This window comes from Cydia amplana, chromosome 10 (assembly GCF_948474715.1).
Source record: "Cydia amplana chromosome 10, ilCydAmpl1.1, whole genome shotgun sequence".
NCBI classification, from domain to species: domain Eukaryota; kingdom Metazoa; phylum Arthropoda; class Insecta; order Lepidoptera; family Tortricidae; genus Cydia; species Cydia amplana.
In genome coordinates this window covers 2,003,419-2,020,365 of record NC_086078.1, presented here as the reverse complement: position 1 = coordinate 2,020,365, position 16,947 = coordinate 2,003,419, and the positions used below count along the sequence as shown (strand labels likewise).

Genomic DNA, 16,947 nt, shown 5'->3' with positions numbered 1-16,947 from the left:
TAAAATCATAACATAACGCGATGAGTTTTACTTTATTCACTAGTCGTTATACTTATACTGCTTGCGGGGAGTCCAACGCACGTTGTTTATCGACCAAGGGAATGAATGGAACAGAGAATTATGCCTGTTTACATGCGAGCTTTGTAAGCCTCAAGGGACGCAACTATGCGGTTGAATGAGATAGCAATATCGTTTGCTCCCTCTAACGCATACCTGCGTCCCTGAGGCTTGCCACGCGCATATAAACCAGGCTTTACAGAAAAGAGAACGCTCGAGGATGCCATACGGTCTACATACCAACTGCATACGGGCATGTCGAGCATTAAGGCCAGTCCAGACGGTACAATTATTTGATCGGAAAAGAAATTGGCGTCAGTTTAAGGTGATATTTGGGCGCTCTAAATTTAAAAAAAAAGCGGCCAAGTGCGAGTCGGACTCGCCCATGAAGGGTTCCGTATTTAGGCGATTTATGACGTATAAAAAAAAACTACTTACTAGATCTCGTTCAAACCAATTTTCGGTGGAAGTTTACATGGTAATGTACATCATATATATTTTTTTAGTTTTATCATTCTCTTATTTTAGAAGTTACAGGGGGGGGACACACATTTTACCACTTTGGAAGTGTCTCTCGCTCAAACTATTCAGTTTAGAAAAAAATGATATTAGAAACCTCAATATCATTTTTGAAGACCTATCCATAGATACCCCACACGTATGGGTTTGATGAAAAAAAAACATTTTGAGTTTCAGTTCGAAGTATGGGGAACCCCAAAAATGTATTGTTTTTTTTCTATTTTTGTGTGAAAATCTTAATGCGGTTCACAGAATACATCTACTTACCAAGTTTCAACAGTATAGTTCTTATAGTTTCGGAGAAAAGTGGCTGTGACATACGGACGGACAGACAGACAGACAGACAGACATGACGAATCTATAAGGGTTCCGTTTTTTGCCATTTGGCTACGGAACCCTAAAAATACCCCCAAACGCGAATACTAGGGTCACAAATTGGTATTCTTGCGTCCGCACCCCGCAACTCCATTTTATTTTATCGGTCATTCATAATCGGCGTTTTCGTTCACACAAGACACAACCTGATTCAACCATTTCAAAAATTGTTCCCGGATGAGCCGAGCATTGTATTAGCTGATCATTATTGGCTCTCGTGAATGCAGGCTTGCAACACTGACAAATGTCGCTGTCAGCTGTCAGTCATGTTATGTCAATGTCAGTGTCAAATCAATTGAACAAAAAGCGAGAAATACGTCGAGTACCGGCGATTTGATTTAATTAACTAATTATTTTCATCGCGTGCGGACATTTGCGAAGGAAGAAAATCATCGAATTGTCGGTAAGTATTTTGTCTAGACCATATACTAGATTTACGCGTTTGTGCGTTAACAATATTTACGTATTTTTAATTAATTGTTTTATTCGCAGTGCCCAGTGATTCTTTAACAATGGGAAAATTAGCTATTATTTTCCTGGCTTTCGCCGCAACCTGCGCAGCTGACTTCATTAGGTAAGTGATGCTTTCTTTCCTAACAACATACCTGTAACCATGTATGACTTGCATTATTCGTGGTTTTGGCAAGCTTTGTATTTACGTTGTTTGTAAGCAAGACGATGGAATAATGTAGGTAGGTATGGTATACTTTTGTTTTGATGAAATCAAGTAATATTAATTTTACAAATTTATACTAATTTAACTACAATACTCTAGCAAAACACTGATTTAAACTTTCACGATACTCTAGCAAGTCTAGCAGTTTAGATTATAATTCAAATATGGTAGATTTATTATTTTACCATACTTGACATTATTTTATTAATGTTCCATGTTGAATAAAACTCTTTTTCACTTCATTTCTTGATAATTCATGAAACAAAATGTATAGATTTAAGAATTACTTTACTACTTACTTAGTACCTTAAATTAATTTAACGGTTTAACTCACACTTTTGTTCTCATGAATTAAACTGTAAAATTGATTTAACTGCTGTAAGTCATAAACAGTTTACCCACTTTATTAAGATAAACCTAATCTTTTGTAACCAAAAGTACAAATATTGTTTATGTTGCTACCAAAAAGTGTCTAAAAAGGTGCAGTCTTTTTCTTCTTCAATTCATATTCTGATTTTCAGATAGGAATTTCATATTTGTGTTTTCCTATACCAAAAAAACATACATGACATAACATACTCCTAAAAATTATATTTCTATAGGAATAGCCAGAGATATAATTTGTAGAAATTGTATATGTTAAACAAAGTCCATAATGTAATGCTCTGATGACCTAATAGAATAGCATTCTTGTTTTACTATGTTTAGTATGAATCATATTTGCCTTATTGTTGACTAGGGTTTGCTCCCGGGAAATACCGGTACCGAAAGTACCGGGAATTCCCGGGATTTAGAGCCAAGCAAAGAACCGGGATTTCAAAATTAAAATTCCGGTACTCCCGGGATTTTCGGGACTAAAATTTCCGGTACAATATTTGACTGCTTTCTGTTACTTAGCATGAAATATCATGTTTTATAAAGAAAATAAATATATTTTATCAATCTAAGGCTGATGGTAATACTTTTACGGCTGACCACTACATTAAAATAAATTTAAAAAAAAGTCAATGGGTTTGACAATAATGACAATGCCGACAATATAAAATTGCGTAATTTGATACTTTAAGAAGGGCAAAAATGTTTGTACGATAAATCATTTTATACGAACAATTAGTTATTTCATATTTGTATACTAACTAGAAGCAAAAATAGAGACAATTTTGTAATTAATAAAATACTACTTTTAATTCAAATTCAAACACGATATAAGAAACTCACATATGATAATGATATTTTAAATGAATTAATAATTCTGGCTGAATAATTTCTTGATTTGTCGTATTGATAGTACTGTTATTATATGTTCGAAGGTCCACAGCCCATTTTGAACGCATGCGAGAATTATCAATTTTTTTATCCTTTTTTACAAAACGTCTTACATATTTAAAAAAAAATGATGATATTACTGAGCCACAATTCAATTTTGCCAATCAACAAAGATAGTAAAAATATCATGTAGTTTAGGAAAAAAAAAAACAAATTATATTAATGATTGTGTGACTTAAAGACACATATTATAGTACAAAAGAGGTGTGTACCTTCACTGTGCTACTTTTTTATTGTTTTAAGAAAGATTCGTGGTCGTTTTATGCTTTTTTTTACTGAAAATTGATGTGAAAACTGATTTTTGAAGTCAGTCCCGAAAGTACCGAAAATACCGGGAAATCCCGGTTCCATTTTTGCCCGGTACCGAAAATCCCGGTTCTTTTAAACAGTACCGGTTCTGCAATCCCTATTGTTGACAAAGGTGTGGCAAAGGCATAAAAAATATATTGAAGTTTATTATAAACATAGAAGAATATACTATGACTATGACTCATTTTATCATCAATTATTTATATGTGCAATTGTGCATCTCAATCACACATTGCTGCAAGCAAGATTTGTAAAGTTTTAATACTTTTAATGCCATTACTATCGCATTTGAACCTATATAAATTGCCAATATGCAAGTTGTTGGTAGTAAGATAGTGTTTTATCTGAAAATGTTTAATAAATAAACCAAGTTATGTAAGCACAGTGATAGCAGAAACACATGCATGTTCAATGATCTACTTATAATAAGCAAGTCTGTTTTCTGTTAGTATACATATTTTGTAGTATTTATAATTTGGTTTTTATTTGGTCCCCAGTATATAGAACATATTTCCATTAAGTAATTTGCTTGTAAAATACAATTTTAAAAACACAATTGTTAAAACTTGTGTTCCAGTAGGGTATTGGACTTTTGACAAACAATGTACAGTTTAATTAAGGGATTGGATACCAGTATTTTTTGTATGGGAACAAAACGGTATATTTTCGTTCTTTGCTAATTATTTCATTTCTATTTGGGCAATCTAATAAACACAACTACCTAAAAACACAACTGAGTCCTACATTTCGAGTATAAAATAGTTCGAAAAATATGGTTATTTCGAAGCAAAACAACCGGTTCCGACCCCTCCCTGGATTAATTCCCTACCCATTTCTTTGAAAAGTTGTTACACATTCGCAATGCATTAAGGTCGAAAATCGCGACATTTCAAAGCAACGTCGTTGCTGTACGTGTACGAATTGTACGATATTGAATCTTAGGTGGGTTGTTAATTAAATTCCTTGACTGAACATGTCAAAAAGACTGCATGTTTGAATTTAAACTGTTGTGAGACATACTAACATTGAATAATTTTACGGTTTAGACTCACTTGTTTTAAGTCACTCGCGCGACATGTTTCGGAGAGCCTAGGTCTCCTTTCTCAAGCACTAACAGTGCGAGCAGCGTGCTTGAGAAAGGAGACCTAGGCTCTCCGAAACATGTCGCGCGAGTGACTTAAAACAAGTGAGTCTAAACCGTAAAATTATTCAACTGCATGTTTGAATGTAGGGTCTGTAGGTATGTCACCAAGTGGTGCTATTCATATTCTGCTATGCAGTTGCATAATTATCCATGTTTTCAGAGTTCCGCTGCACCGCGTGGAATCTGCGCGCGGTCAGCTAGCAGCAGTGGGCACGGAGCTCAACATGCTCCGACTCCGGCGCCCGGCCGGACCCTCGCCCGAGCCCCTGTCCAACTACCTCGATGTAAGTATAACTATGTGGACCAGAACTATGCCACGAATATTCGGCAACTATTCGGTATTCGGCCACTCTGCCGAATATTCGGTAATCGGCTGAATATTGCCTACTATTCGGCCGAAAACGAATATCTGTTGCACTAGATTAGAAATTGATGTAGGTCGAATTGAATTAAACTATTAAAACGGATTATATCGCGTATATTGAATTGCTACTACATCCCGACGTTTCGAACCCTTTACAGCGTTCGTGGTCAACGGGTGTCAATTCAATATACGAGATATATGTAATCCGTTTTAATAGTTTTATGTCATGAGTAACTATCGCGGTAACCGAAGACAATATGATGTAGGTGTAGGTCAGTTGTAAAACAGGTTCCAAAAGTTATTTTTAAATAACATGTTTTTTAGCATAATGTTTGCAATCAACTCAAACGTGCTGTTTACACACAACTAATTACACCGATATCGTACGACCGATTGTGATAACCCTCTCTAGTTTAAATAGTTTGGTTATTTCGTTATTCTTGAATCTTATTGGCTAGGAAATAAGGTGAGAATTTGCGTGTAACCATTGAAATTACTGAACTATACGGACTTGGTCGATAACCTCTCGCTTCTGGACTTGTCTGAGTTATTTCAATACGTGAGGGCCAGTAGGCCTAGCACATGATTGGCGCGACAGTATCTCGCGGCGAGATAGACTACCCGTCTTTTTCTAACTATGTTAATAAAAGAGGGACGGGTGACTACTAGTGCGAGATAGACTTATCTCGCCGCGAGATACTGTCGCGCCAATCATGTGCTAGCCCGGCTGGGCGTTGAACCGAGGTGACGAATTGTTTGCCCTTGGTCCGACTGTCAACGATTCAGATTTCAGAAGGCCTACCGCGAACCACGTTTGACGTGTTGCCTCTCTGTCGCACTTGTAAATTCGTACGTAAGTATGACAGGGAAGCAACACGTCGAACGTGGTTCGCGGTAGGCCCCCAGACAATTGCAACAAGTGTACATATGGTTACAAGCAAGTCTTGTGTGACTCTATGGTATACATACATACATATAATCACGCCTATATCGCGGAGGGGTAGGCAGAGACCACGGATTTCCATTTGCTACGATCCTGACATTCCTGACATATTTGTAGGTATATGATGTGATACTCGGTCATTTTACCTTAAATAGGAAATTTTCTGTTTGATTCTTTGTGACTTATTTCTTTAACACTGGACGAATTGTCCTTAGTTTTGTACTTTACTAGTTAAAACGTTGAATGCCAGTGATTCGGAGATGTGTCTGTCTAAAATGCGATGTTAAAAATAATCAAAGTTAAATCAATCAGATTTTAGACCAGTAAAGAATTTTCATATTCCGTTGTGACATAGTTATCTTACAATGCGTAAGCCTAAAAACAACACGTAAGGTTATACCAATCGTCAGTGAAGTATGTTGCATAATTATAATCATACTGTCTTGTTTGTATGTTTGTCTAGGCGCAATACTACGGCCCGATCTCTATTGGCACCCCGCCGCAGACTTTCCGCGTGGTCTTCGACACCGGGTCCTCCAACCTTTGGGTGCCTTCTAAGAAATGCCACTACACCAACATAGCTTGCCGTAAGTAGACCTTATTTGTATAGACCTACAATCATAATTCGCTTAACTCCACATAAATATTTGGTGGGGTATTCGGCACCGGATCGTCTAACCTAAGATGCCAAAATAGTCAGCCGTGAGTAAACCTTATGTGTATAGCAATACAGTCTAAACTCGCTCGACACACCTCTGCACAACGCGTGATGTTGAGAACAGCCAGCATCGAATAGATAGTGAATGCCCGCTTAAAGGGTTATGGTTTCTGAAACATAAACTGTATACATATAGGATAGGATATATGATAGGATCATTTCTGTTGTAGTCGACGCAAACCAAACTGACGACGCCAGGCTAGCACATGATTGGTGCGACAGTATCTCGCGGCGAGATACTGTCGCACCAATCATGTGCTAGGGGTGCTGGGATCATCTCTCATCCTACCTACAAAGTTTTACGTCTCTGGGCCTCAGTTTGGTTCGTGTCTAATACTATAGTTGAAAGGGTTGTGGAACGGGAAATAGTACTAAATATGAACCGCTTAAAAAACTATAGAGTAGGACATACCTAAACCCGGCACGTAAGGGAAATACTTTAAGAATCGGCGAGGCACGAATTAAGCAGCTAAGTAACCTAAAAGCCTATTTAGTGTGAAATGACCGGATGGATCAACTATTTCTTGTTGTTATTCTGTCCGGTCAGCCAAGAGACAATAGTAGCATAGTTGTTAGCATAAGTTGTTTGTACACCACCTTCTTCATGACACGCTTGGTAGACGACCCTCAATGGAAAGGGTTTATAAGTATCACAAAAAAGCGTGTTTGGTGAATTTAAATGCCTAAAAATCAGATTTTAAAGAGTGACAAGAAAAAGTTGATTCACCCGACCCATGATAACAATGATCACAATAAAAATTTATACAACGAACATGTGCCGCGCGTGTAATTTCATATCGACAGATAAGGTACACAAGTTAACTATAAACCACATTATTATCGCTAATAGATAACATTACGCACTTGCATATTTTTGAAATTACGGACAACATGTGTCGTAAGGTAGTGATGTATGACGTGCAGTCATAAAAAATAAATTATGGCTACAACCCTGTAATAAAACATATTTATAAATATTTTTAAAACTCGTCAATTGACTATTCTGTTTTTAATATAACTACAAAAAGTTGTGACAAATATTTGGAATACACACAAATTAAAACAAAAATTGTCACTCCTGGACATTTGTGACGTTCCACGGCAAAAGGTACCTTATGGCACTTGGCGCTTACGTCGCATAACGCCGCAATAATAATAGCGCGCGGCGGCGGAGCGGCGTTAATAATAGCGTAAGCGCCAACGGCCATAAGGTACCTTTATCCATGGGACGTCACATTTAATAGCTTGTATGATGATAAGTTTATAATGATTTTATCACATACCTTATTAGAAACTAGCGTTTGCCCTCGAGTTTGTCTGCGTGAGATGATGATTGATGATCATTACTGTAGGTTTATTTAAGGTTCTGACGGAAGATCAGCGCTGCGGTCTCCGCAGTATCTATGCTGAGTCAGCGCCTATTCTTTACCACAACACATGACCCTCTACTTATGTAAAATAAATATGTAAATTGCTATTACTGCTATTAGTGTCAAATTGTATGTTGCTTTCTTCTTTTTGTCTCTTGTTATTATTTATTGTGTCACAAAACATGTAAGTTGTGGTTGAATAAAGATTTTATCTATCTATCTATAAAAAAGTATGCTTTATCTTTCATCGGGCCTCAAACTATCTTTATAACAAATTTCATCTAAATCAGTTCAGCGGTATAAGCGTGAAGACTACTTCCGCATTTATAATATTAGTAGGTATGGTGTAACCAATTTTTGCGGATTAAGAAAATCAATCAGAAACTTACGCTATTATAACAATAATAATACATAGGCAAAGGGGTAGATAATACATATTTCATATTCATATTCATATTCATATTCCTTTATTCAGTATTGATTATACATTGTCAAACAGATAACTTAACAGTAATATGTACAGATAGTGAAATTAATAAATTTTAATCAATATAGGTATTTAGACATTGAAAATTCTAATATTATAATTTAAACTATCATAAAAAATCTGCATTATGGGACACAACATACAATTATACATAGGTATCTAAAGAAGTTATTTTAACTTACTTCGGATAGAAATTCAGAGACGGAATAGTAGGCCTTCTGTAACAGCAGTGATTTTAGTTTTAGGGCAAAACCTACGCGTGTCTTAGTGCTTTTAATGGTAGCAGGGATTTTATTAAATATCTGCGGACCCAAAACATGCAAACTATTGGCCGCTTTTGCAAGCCGATGCCTCGGCACATCCAGGTCATGTTGTCTGCTGTCGTGATATCGACCGCATAGGTAGGGTAGAAAAGGGGTTTCAATCGATGTGTAGAAGGGCGGCACCGTCGTCGAAACCAATAGCCCTTAACTTTGCTTATGTCCACAGGAGAGACGGAACCTAATTTCTGTGCATGATTTATGTTGCATATTTGTTGCAGTGCTCCACAACAAATATGACAGCACCAAGTCCTCGTCGTACGTGGCTAACGGCAAGGAGTTCGCCATCCACTACGGCTCCGGCTCGCTCTCAGGGTTCCTTTCCACTGACACCGTCTCGGTTAGTACATACATTAGCTTTTCATAATTTCGTCGCCCACTGCTGAGCATGGGCAGCTTCAAATACGTCATTTGTACCGGTCCTAAGCTAATCTTATCGGGAATTGACACACAACCTTCCGAATGTCGTACATCCATCGCGCTAACATCGCGCTTCTTTCGTTCGAGAGCGCCCAATCTGTTACCTAACATTTTGTCCCTTCTGCCCGAGAATTAGCGTTAACACTAGTTTTTACGAAAGCAACTGCCATCTGACCTCCCAACCCAGAGGGGAATGCGGTAAACTAGGCCTTGTCGGGTTTCTTCACGATGTTTTCCTTCACCGAAAACCGACTGGTAAATATCAAATAATATTTAGTACATAAGTTCCGAAAAACTCATTGGTACGACCCGGGGTTTAAAGTGTTTGAACCCGAGACCTCCGGATTGAAAGTCGCACCACTAGGCCACCAGCGTTTTATATTAACTATTTATGTTTGTGTCAAGACCGGGATACGAGGAGGAGGGAGGCCTTTGCCCAGCAGTGGGACACTCTAGGCTCATATAAATAAAAAACCGGCCAAGTGCGAGTCGGACTCGCGCACAGAGGGTTCCGCACCATCAACAAAAAATAGAGCAAAACAAGCAAAAAAACGGTCACCCATCCAAGTACTGACCCCGCCCGACGTTGCTTAACTTCGGTCAAAAATCACGTTTGTTGTATGGGAGCCCCACTTAAATCTTTACTTTATTCTGTTTTTAGTATTTGTTGTCATAGCGGCAACAGAAATACATCGTCTGTGAAAATTTCAACTGTCTAGCTATCACGGTTCGTGAGATACAGCCCGGTGACAGACGGACGGACGGACGGACAGCGGAGTCTTAGTAATAGGGTCCCGTTTTTACCCTTTGGGTACGGAACCCTAAAAATGTATGTTTGTAGGTTGGCGGCGTGACAGTGAAATCTCAGACGTTCGCTGAAGCGCTGTCCGAGCCCGGCCTCGCGTTCGTCGCCGCCAAGTTCGATGGCATCCTTGGCATGGCCTTCAGCACGTAAGTGTCACACTACATTAGACCTTAACACATTGACATACGACTTAAAACTTTCGCAAGGCTCCATGTAACTGTCTCATCTAAACATATTAGGGTCGGTTGCACCAAACCGTCTGTCACCGTTAAAGCCTTCGCTAAATTTTATTTTATGGAAAGTTTCTGCTGCATGGCGTTGATCTGTCTGTTAAATGTGGTTGGTGCAACTGGCCCTCAGTATTTTATGTATAAAACTATTATTCTATCGTAGCGTTCGGTGGGGCATACGGCGAAGTGTTATGTGTATACGTTTGCATATTAGGGGTCATCCATTAATTACGTCACACGAATTTCTAGGTTTTTTGACCCCTCCCCCCCTCCTTGTCACACTTGGTCACATTTGGCAAACCCCTCCCCCCTAGTGTGACGTCACATTTTTTCTACGAAATCGCCAAATCGAATTAAGTACCTAAGTATTATTAATATTTTATCAAAATATTTTTGACGATATAAATATTAGTAATTTTATAACCCAAAACTGCTTAGGAAAGAAAATTAAACGAATAAAACCGATTATCGTTTTAAAAACTTGTTATTTACATGTACAGCGAATAAAATAATTTAAATAAATTTTCGGTTACTGATGAAGTTAAAGTGACGTAACAAAGTTTGTGTCTCCCCCCTCCCCCATGTCACAATATGTCACATTTTCTTGACCCCCTCCCTCCCCCTAAACGTGTGATGTAATTAATGGATGACCCCTTATGTGTTTAATATGAACACCGCACTCAGATCGTACACTTTAGAAGATTTCTAGACCATTTGCAAAATGTATTTTTTTTTGCTTGTATGTAAATTCAATGTTGATGTGTAAAAGTGACCTTGTGGCCTATCCTGTCATATCCCAAGGGCTCAAATATGAGCCGTAAATAAATTTTCCAGATTTCCCACGATTTTCAAAACCTCCCACTTCAACTCCCAGTGGCTCAAATGTGAGCCATACTGGGAGACAACGACAAAATTAGTTTTCGGGTCGCGGGATCGGACAGGTAGGCTATTTGCTGAATAAAAGTTGAGGTTTGAAGTTATTGAGAATGTATCTAAATTATTGACTCACATACATTTTTTCGTTACATGTATTTCTCATGGTGTTTGTGTTGTAACTTGCAGCATCTCCGTGGACCACGTGCCGCCAGTATTCGACAACATGGTGGCCCAGAAGCTCGTCGCTCCAGTCTTCTCTTTCTATCTGAACAGGTAAGTTCTATGGCTACTTCACATGGTACGAATTTCTCGTTGAATTTGGGGCGAGAAATCGAATGTCATTATCATGAAACAAAAAACAACAAAAATATTTTTCCATCTGAATTTTCCAAAGTAACAATAAGATTTCCAAACAACTATCATGAAAAAAAAAACCGGCCAAGGGCGAATCGGAGTCGCGCACGAAGGGTTCCGTACCATTACGCAAAAACGGCAAAAAAATGACGTTTGTTGTATGGGAGTAATATTTATTTTATTTTGTTTTTAGTATTTGTTGTTATAGCGGCAACAGAAATACATCGTCTGTGAAAATGTCAACTGTCTAGCTATCACGGTTCATGAGCTACAGCCTGGTGACAGACAGACGGACAGCGCGGAGTCATATAGTACGCAACCCTAAAAACTGGGCTTAAGAGTAACCAAAGTTTATATTTATTATCGTACATATTTTATCAAAACAATTAGAGTTTCATCTTTCCTCATGTGTTGTCAAACTTGTCAGTTTATTAATGTCGTCTATTTCTACAGAGATCCGTCAGCCAAGGTCGGCGGCGAGATGATCCTCGGCGGCTCCGACCCGAACCACTACCGCGGCAACATGACTTATGTGTCCGTCGACAAGGCCGCCTACTGGCAGTTCCATGTGGGCGGCATCGCACTCGCCGGACACAAGTTCTGTGAGAACGTGAGTACACGTAGAGACGAACCACTGCCGCGGCAACATGACTTATGTGTCCGTCGACAAGGCCGCCTACTGGCAGTTCCATGTGGGCGGCATCGCACTCGCCGGACACAAGTTCTGTGAGAACGTGAGTACACGTAGAGACGAACCACTGCCGCGGCAACATGACTTATGTGTCCGTCGACAAGGCCGCCTACTGGCAGTTCCGTGTGGGCGGCATCGCACTCGCCGGACACAAGTTCTGTGAGAACGTGAGTACACGTAGAGACGAACCACTGCCGCGGCAACATGACTTATGTGTCCGTCGACAAGGCCGCCTACTGGCAGTTCCGTGTGGGCGGCATCGCACTCGCCGGACACAAGTTCTGTGAGAACGTGAGTACACGTAGAGACGAACCACTGCCGCGGCAACATGACTTATGTGTCCGTCGACAAGGCCGCCTACTGGCAGTTCCGTGTGGGCGGCATCGCACTCGCCGGACACAAGTTCTGTGAGAACGTGAGTACACGTAGAGACGAACCACTGCCGCGGCAACATGACTTATGTGTCCGTCGACAAGGCCGCCTACTGGCAGTTCCGTGTGGGCGGCATCGCACTCGCCGGACACAAGTTCTGTGAGAACGTGAGTACACGTAGAGACGAACCACTGCCGCGGCAACATGACTTATGTGTCCGTCGACAAGGCCGCCTACTGGCAGTTCCGTGTGGGCGGCATCGCACTCGCCGGACACAAGTTCTGTGAGAACGTGAGTACACGTAGAGACGAACCACTGCCGCGGCAACATGACTTATGTGTCCGTCGACAAGGCCGCCTACTGGCAGTTCCATGTGGGCGGCATCGCACTCGCCGGACACAAGTTCTGTGAGAACGTGAGTACACGTAGAGACGAACCACTGCCGCGGCAACATGACTTATGTGTCCGTCGACAAGGCCGCCTACTGGCAGTTCCATGTGGGCGGCATCGCACTCGCCGGACACAAGTTCTGTGAGAACGTGAGTACACGTAGAGACGAACCACTGCCGCGGCAACATGACTTATGTGTCCGTCGACAAGGCCGCCTACTGGCAGTTCCATGTCGGCGGCATCGCCATCGCCGGACACAAGTTCTGTGAGAACGTGAGTACATTAATCTGTCAGCTCCCACGGCTCATATATGAGCCAGAACGCTTATGGTGACGTCATATCGTGGGATTCGACAGGTTAACCTTTTGAATGCCAGAGAGGAATATGCATGCCGTGCCCCGGAAACCAGGCGATCGCGAGTATTTAAGCGAAATTGAACTTTACGGATTCCCGCGTAAGTCGCGCATTGGCGAAGCTGACGGCTCTGGCCGTCGTTGACCTTCTTGGAAAGACTTTCCGGTAACGGCCACAGCCGCCTGTGGCGGTCAAAAGGTTAATTATTCAAACTCAATGTTTATTACTTACACTGCGATTTGAATATGCAGGTCACACTGAGCTTGAAGCTGAACTTTTTGTTAAGAGCCAACAGGAGCAGAGATTTAAATATTTTAGGTAAATATACCCGTCTCGCTAACGGAAGCGGCTGCTAAAACTAGTGCGATAAGGACAAGGCGAAAAATCCTGCGTAAAAATCTCAAAAATCGAGGTGTCGTACTCGACTGTTTCCTCCTCCAAATCTTAACCAATCGTAACCAAATTTGGAAATCTAAATGATTATGACATTATCTGTGTCGGACCGTTTTGCTTTTTTGGCTAATTGATATAAGTTTTGAATAGCGCGCCTCTCATTGCGGCATAGGTAATTAGGCCATTTTGGCCATTTTTGAAGGGCACTAGCGCCTTAAAAAACAAAAATATCAAAAAAAGCAAAACGGCCCGACACAGATATTGACAATATCAATCTGTGTTGAAAAAATCATTGCTCCAGCTTCGAAACCCACGGAGGAAACAGTCGAGTACGTTTGTATGGAGAAATGACCACTCCTGTTGGCTCTTAAATAACTATTTTCGTTGCAGGGATGCGAAGCGATCGCCGACACTGGCACCTCCCTCATCGGCGGCCCCACCGCTGAGATAGAAACCTTGAACAAGGCGCTCGGCGCCACTCCTCTCGTATCTGGACAGTATGTATATATTTACCATGCGTAATTTCTTGAATTTAATTTAACACATTGGGTTATTCCCACTAGTTACCACCAAGTTGTTACCAGTGGTAACTACTGGGAATTTTTTTCCCACCTTTTACCACTGGTAACTACTGGGAAAAATTATTCCCAGTAGTTACCACCAACTCGGTTTGGTGGTAACTACTGGGAATTTTTATTCCCAGTAGTTACCACTAAAAATTTTGTTAGAGTTAAATACTAATAAAAACAGTATAAAATAGTATAGTATAAATATAGAGTGATTTTGAATTACCGAATAAAATCACTTAAAAATAATCTAAATGGATTATTAAATTTATCCTTGCATATATTATAGTTTTTGTACTAGTACCGGTTAAACTGTTTCAATATTTTTTCGTCACTTTTAAGGCAGTTTACTAAAACACTAATCGACTTAATAATGATTTATTAAATCACTCTAAATTTATTTTTAATTTTTTTGTACTGTTTTTATTAGTATTTAACCCTAACAACATTTTGGTGGTAACTACTGGGAATAAAAATTCCCACTAGTTACCACCAAACCGAGTTGGTGGTAACTACTGGGAATTATTTTTCCCAGTAGTTACCAGTGGTAAAAGGTGGGAAAAAAATTCCCAGTAGTTACCACTGGTAAGAACTTGGTGGTAACTAGTGGGAATAACCCAACACATTCAGTGCCGAAAACGGAAAACCCGACTATCATGATTTCGTTCCCAGGCCGGACGACCCGATAGTCGGGATCGTGGTCAGCTTTATATGACGACATTTTTGTGGCCTGGCGCGGATGTCTTGTTTGGTTGGGTGGCAATGAATGTGTTAACATTGCCACCAAGTGGATGCCGACGAAGCGTGGGCAGTGCAGGCCCAGGCAGAGATGGCGGGACGACTTTGACACCTTCCTTAACAACTGGCCGGAAGAAACGCTAAATCGGAAGTCATGGAGAACCAGGGGAGGGGCGTTTACCCAGCAGAGCGACACACAAAATACTAGGCTAAGAAAACATTTAGATGTGTATATTTCGTAGAACATAAGAAAATTGCAATATATTTTGACTGATTAGAGATTATTGCTGGAAGCGCTGGTGTTCTAGCGGTAAGAGCGTGCGACTTGCAATCCGGAGGTCGCGGGTTCGAACCCCGGCTCGTACCAATGAGTTTTTCGGAACTTATGTACGAAATATCATTTGATATTTACCAGTTGCTTTTTGGTGAAGGAAAACATCGTGAGGAAACCGGACTAATCCCAATACGGGCCTAGTTTATCAACCCAGAGGGTTGGAAGGTCAGATGGCAGTCGCTTTCGTAAAAACTAGTGCCCACGCCAATTACTGGGATTAGTTGCCAAGCGGACCCCAGGCTCCCATGAGCCGTGGCAAAATGCCGGGACAACGCGAGGAAGATGATGAGTGATTATTAATTACAATAAAGATAAAAGATAAAAATAGCTTTATTCAAGTAGGATCCGTTGGATCGCTTTTGCATCGTCAATGTCTAAATAAGAATTAATACATTACAATTTGGAAAATTAATACATTACTACTTAATATTAAAATAAACGGCATCCAGCAGTGGTGGAATGTGTATAGAATAGTTATCATACATGTGAACGTACCAATAGGTAATTTACTTATCGTTTTTTTTTCGTAAGGTACGTGTTCGACTGCTCGCTGATCCCCAAGTTGCCGCGCGTCACCTTCACGATCAACGGCGTGGAGTTCCCGCTTGACGGACAGGATTATGTTCTACGAGTAAGTATAGGTCACTAGATGTCCCGAAAATTTCGGGACATCCCGATTTTCTACTACTGAATTTGGACTTGCCCCGACACTTTAGGAGTCCGATTCGTTGAGACAAATCCTGATAAATTACCACGCCATGTCACAGAATAATTAATAGTAGGTACTACCGTCCTACCGTAGAGAAAGCACAGTTCCTGCAAAACCGAAGTTTGACAGCGATTCTGGGCCGAATTATGCTATCCCTTTCGGCTAGGGTTGTCAAAATTCAAGTCTATCTTATCTGTGGTCGTGCACGCAAAAGGGTGTCAAGTGGTGCCAACCCTAATAATTGTTTGGAGCAATGCTGAGCCGAATGGAGCCGAGTTTGCCCGAAAGGAGGAGTGTCTCCCCACTGGCTATGTGCAAAACTTGATCTGCCTTGTAGTGTGCAAAATCTTTTTTTTTAGTATTTACCCGATTGGTGATACTCTTTTGTGCGTGTGGACGGAAAATGAGATTGTAAACAATTTACTGATTAATTATTAGTATCTATCACTTTTTCAATGTATGAGTTAATCTCAACAGCATACGATGCTCAATATTCACTCGCTCTACAGGTATCCCAGTTCGGCAAAACCGTCTGCCTGTCCGGCTTCATGGGCCTCGACGTGCCGCCACCGGCCGGCCCCATCTGGATCTTGGGCGACGTGTTTATCGGCCGCTACTACACAGAGTTCGACGTCGCTAACCGCCGTATCGGGTTTGCACCAGCTGTCTAAACGGTGTCTTGAGGTGACATTGGTGAACGAAATTTTAAAAGAGCATCCTAATAACATGACATTTTTATGACAAATTTGCTCACCATTGTTGCCTTACAATCATATATATATATATATATATATATATATATATATGTATGTAGACCACAATTATAACTCGCGTTTTACAATATGTTCGCCTCAGTAGATTTTACTCAGTAATGAGATTTTGAATTTCGTTAAATTGAGAATAGAAACAGTACTAAATTTGATATTTTTTCGGCCTTTTGTGAATCTGTTTAACTTACGTTTATACATATTGACTTATAATAAAATTGTGGTTAATAATCTATATGTACATATTTGTAAGTCATTTTTTAAATTGAATCATAATATATTAATTACTTGTGATAGTCATCAGCGAAATTACTACCAGTGCTTAATTAACAGCTTAGGA

At 40.2% G+C, this 16,947-nt stretch overlaps 1 protein-coding gene across 1 annotated transcript; it reads left to right on the top strand.

Annotated features, from left to right (window-relative positions):
• Positions 1-1,228: 1,228 nt before the first annotated feature.
• Positions 1,229-16,538, top strand: LOC134651496 (lysosomal aspartic protease). The gene is made up of 11 exons (XM_063506612.1): positions 1,229-1,354; positions 1,444-1,525; positions 4,567-4,690; positions 6,177-6,300; positions 8,830-8,948; positions 9,870-9,979; positions 11,126-11,212; positions 11,747-11,903; positions 13,884-13,990; positions 15,663-15,762; positions 16,350-16,538. Exons 2-11 carry the CDS (start codon positions 1,464-1,466, stop codon positions 16,509-16,511), a joined length of 1,152 nt encoding a protein of 383 aa, XP_063362682.1. The 5' UTR covers positions 1,229-1,354; positions 1,444-1,463; the 3' UTR covers positions 16,512-16,538.
• Positions 16,539-16,947: the final 409 nt, after the last annotated feature.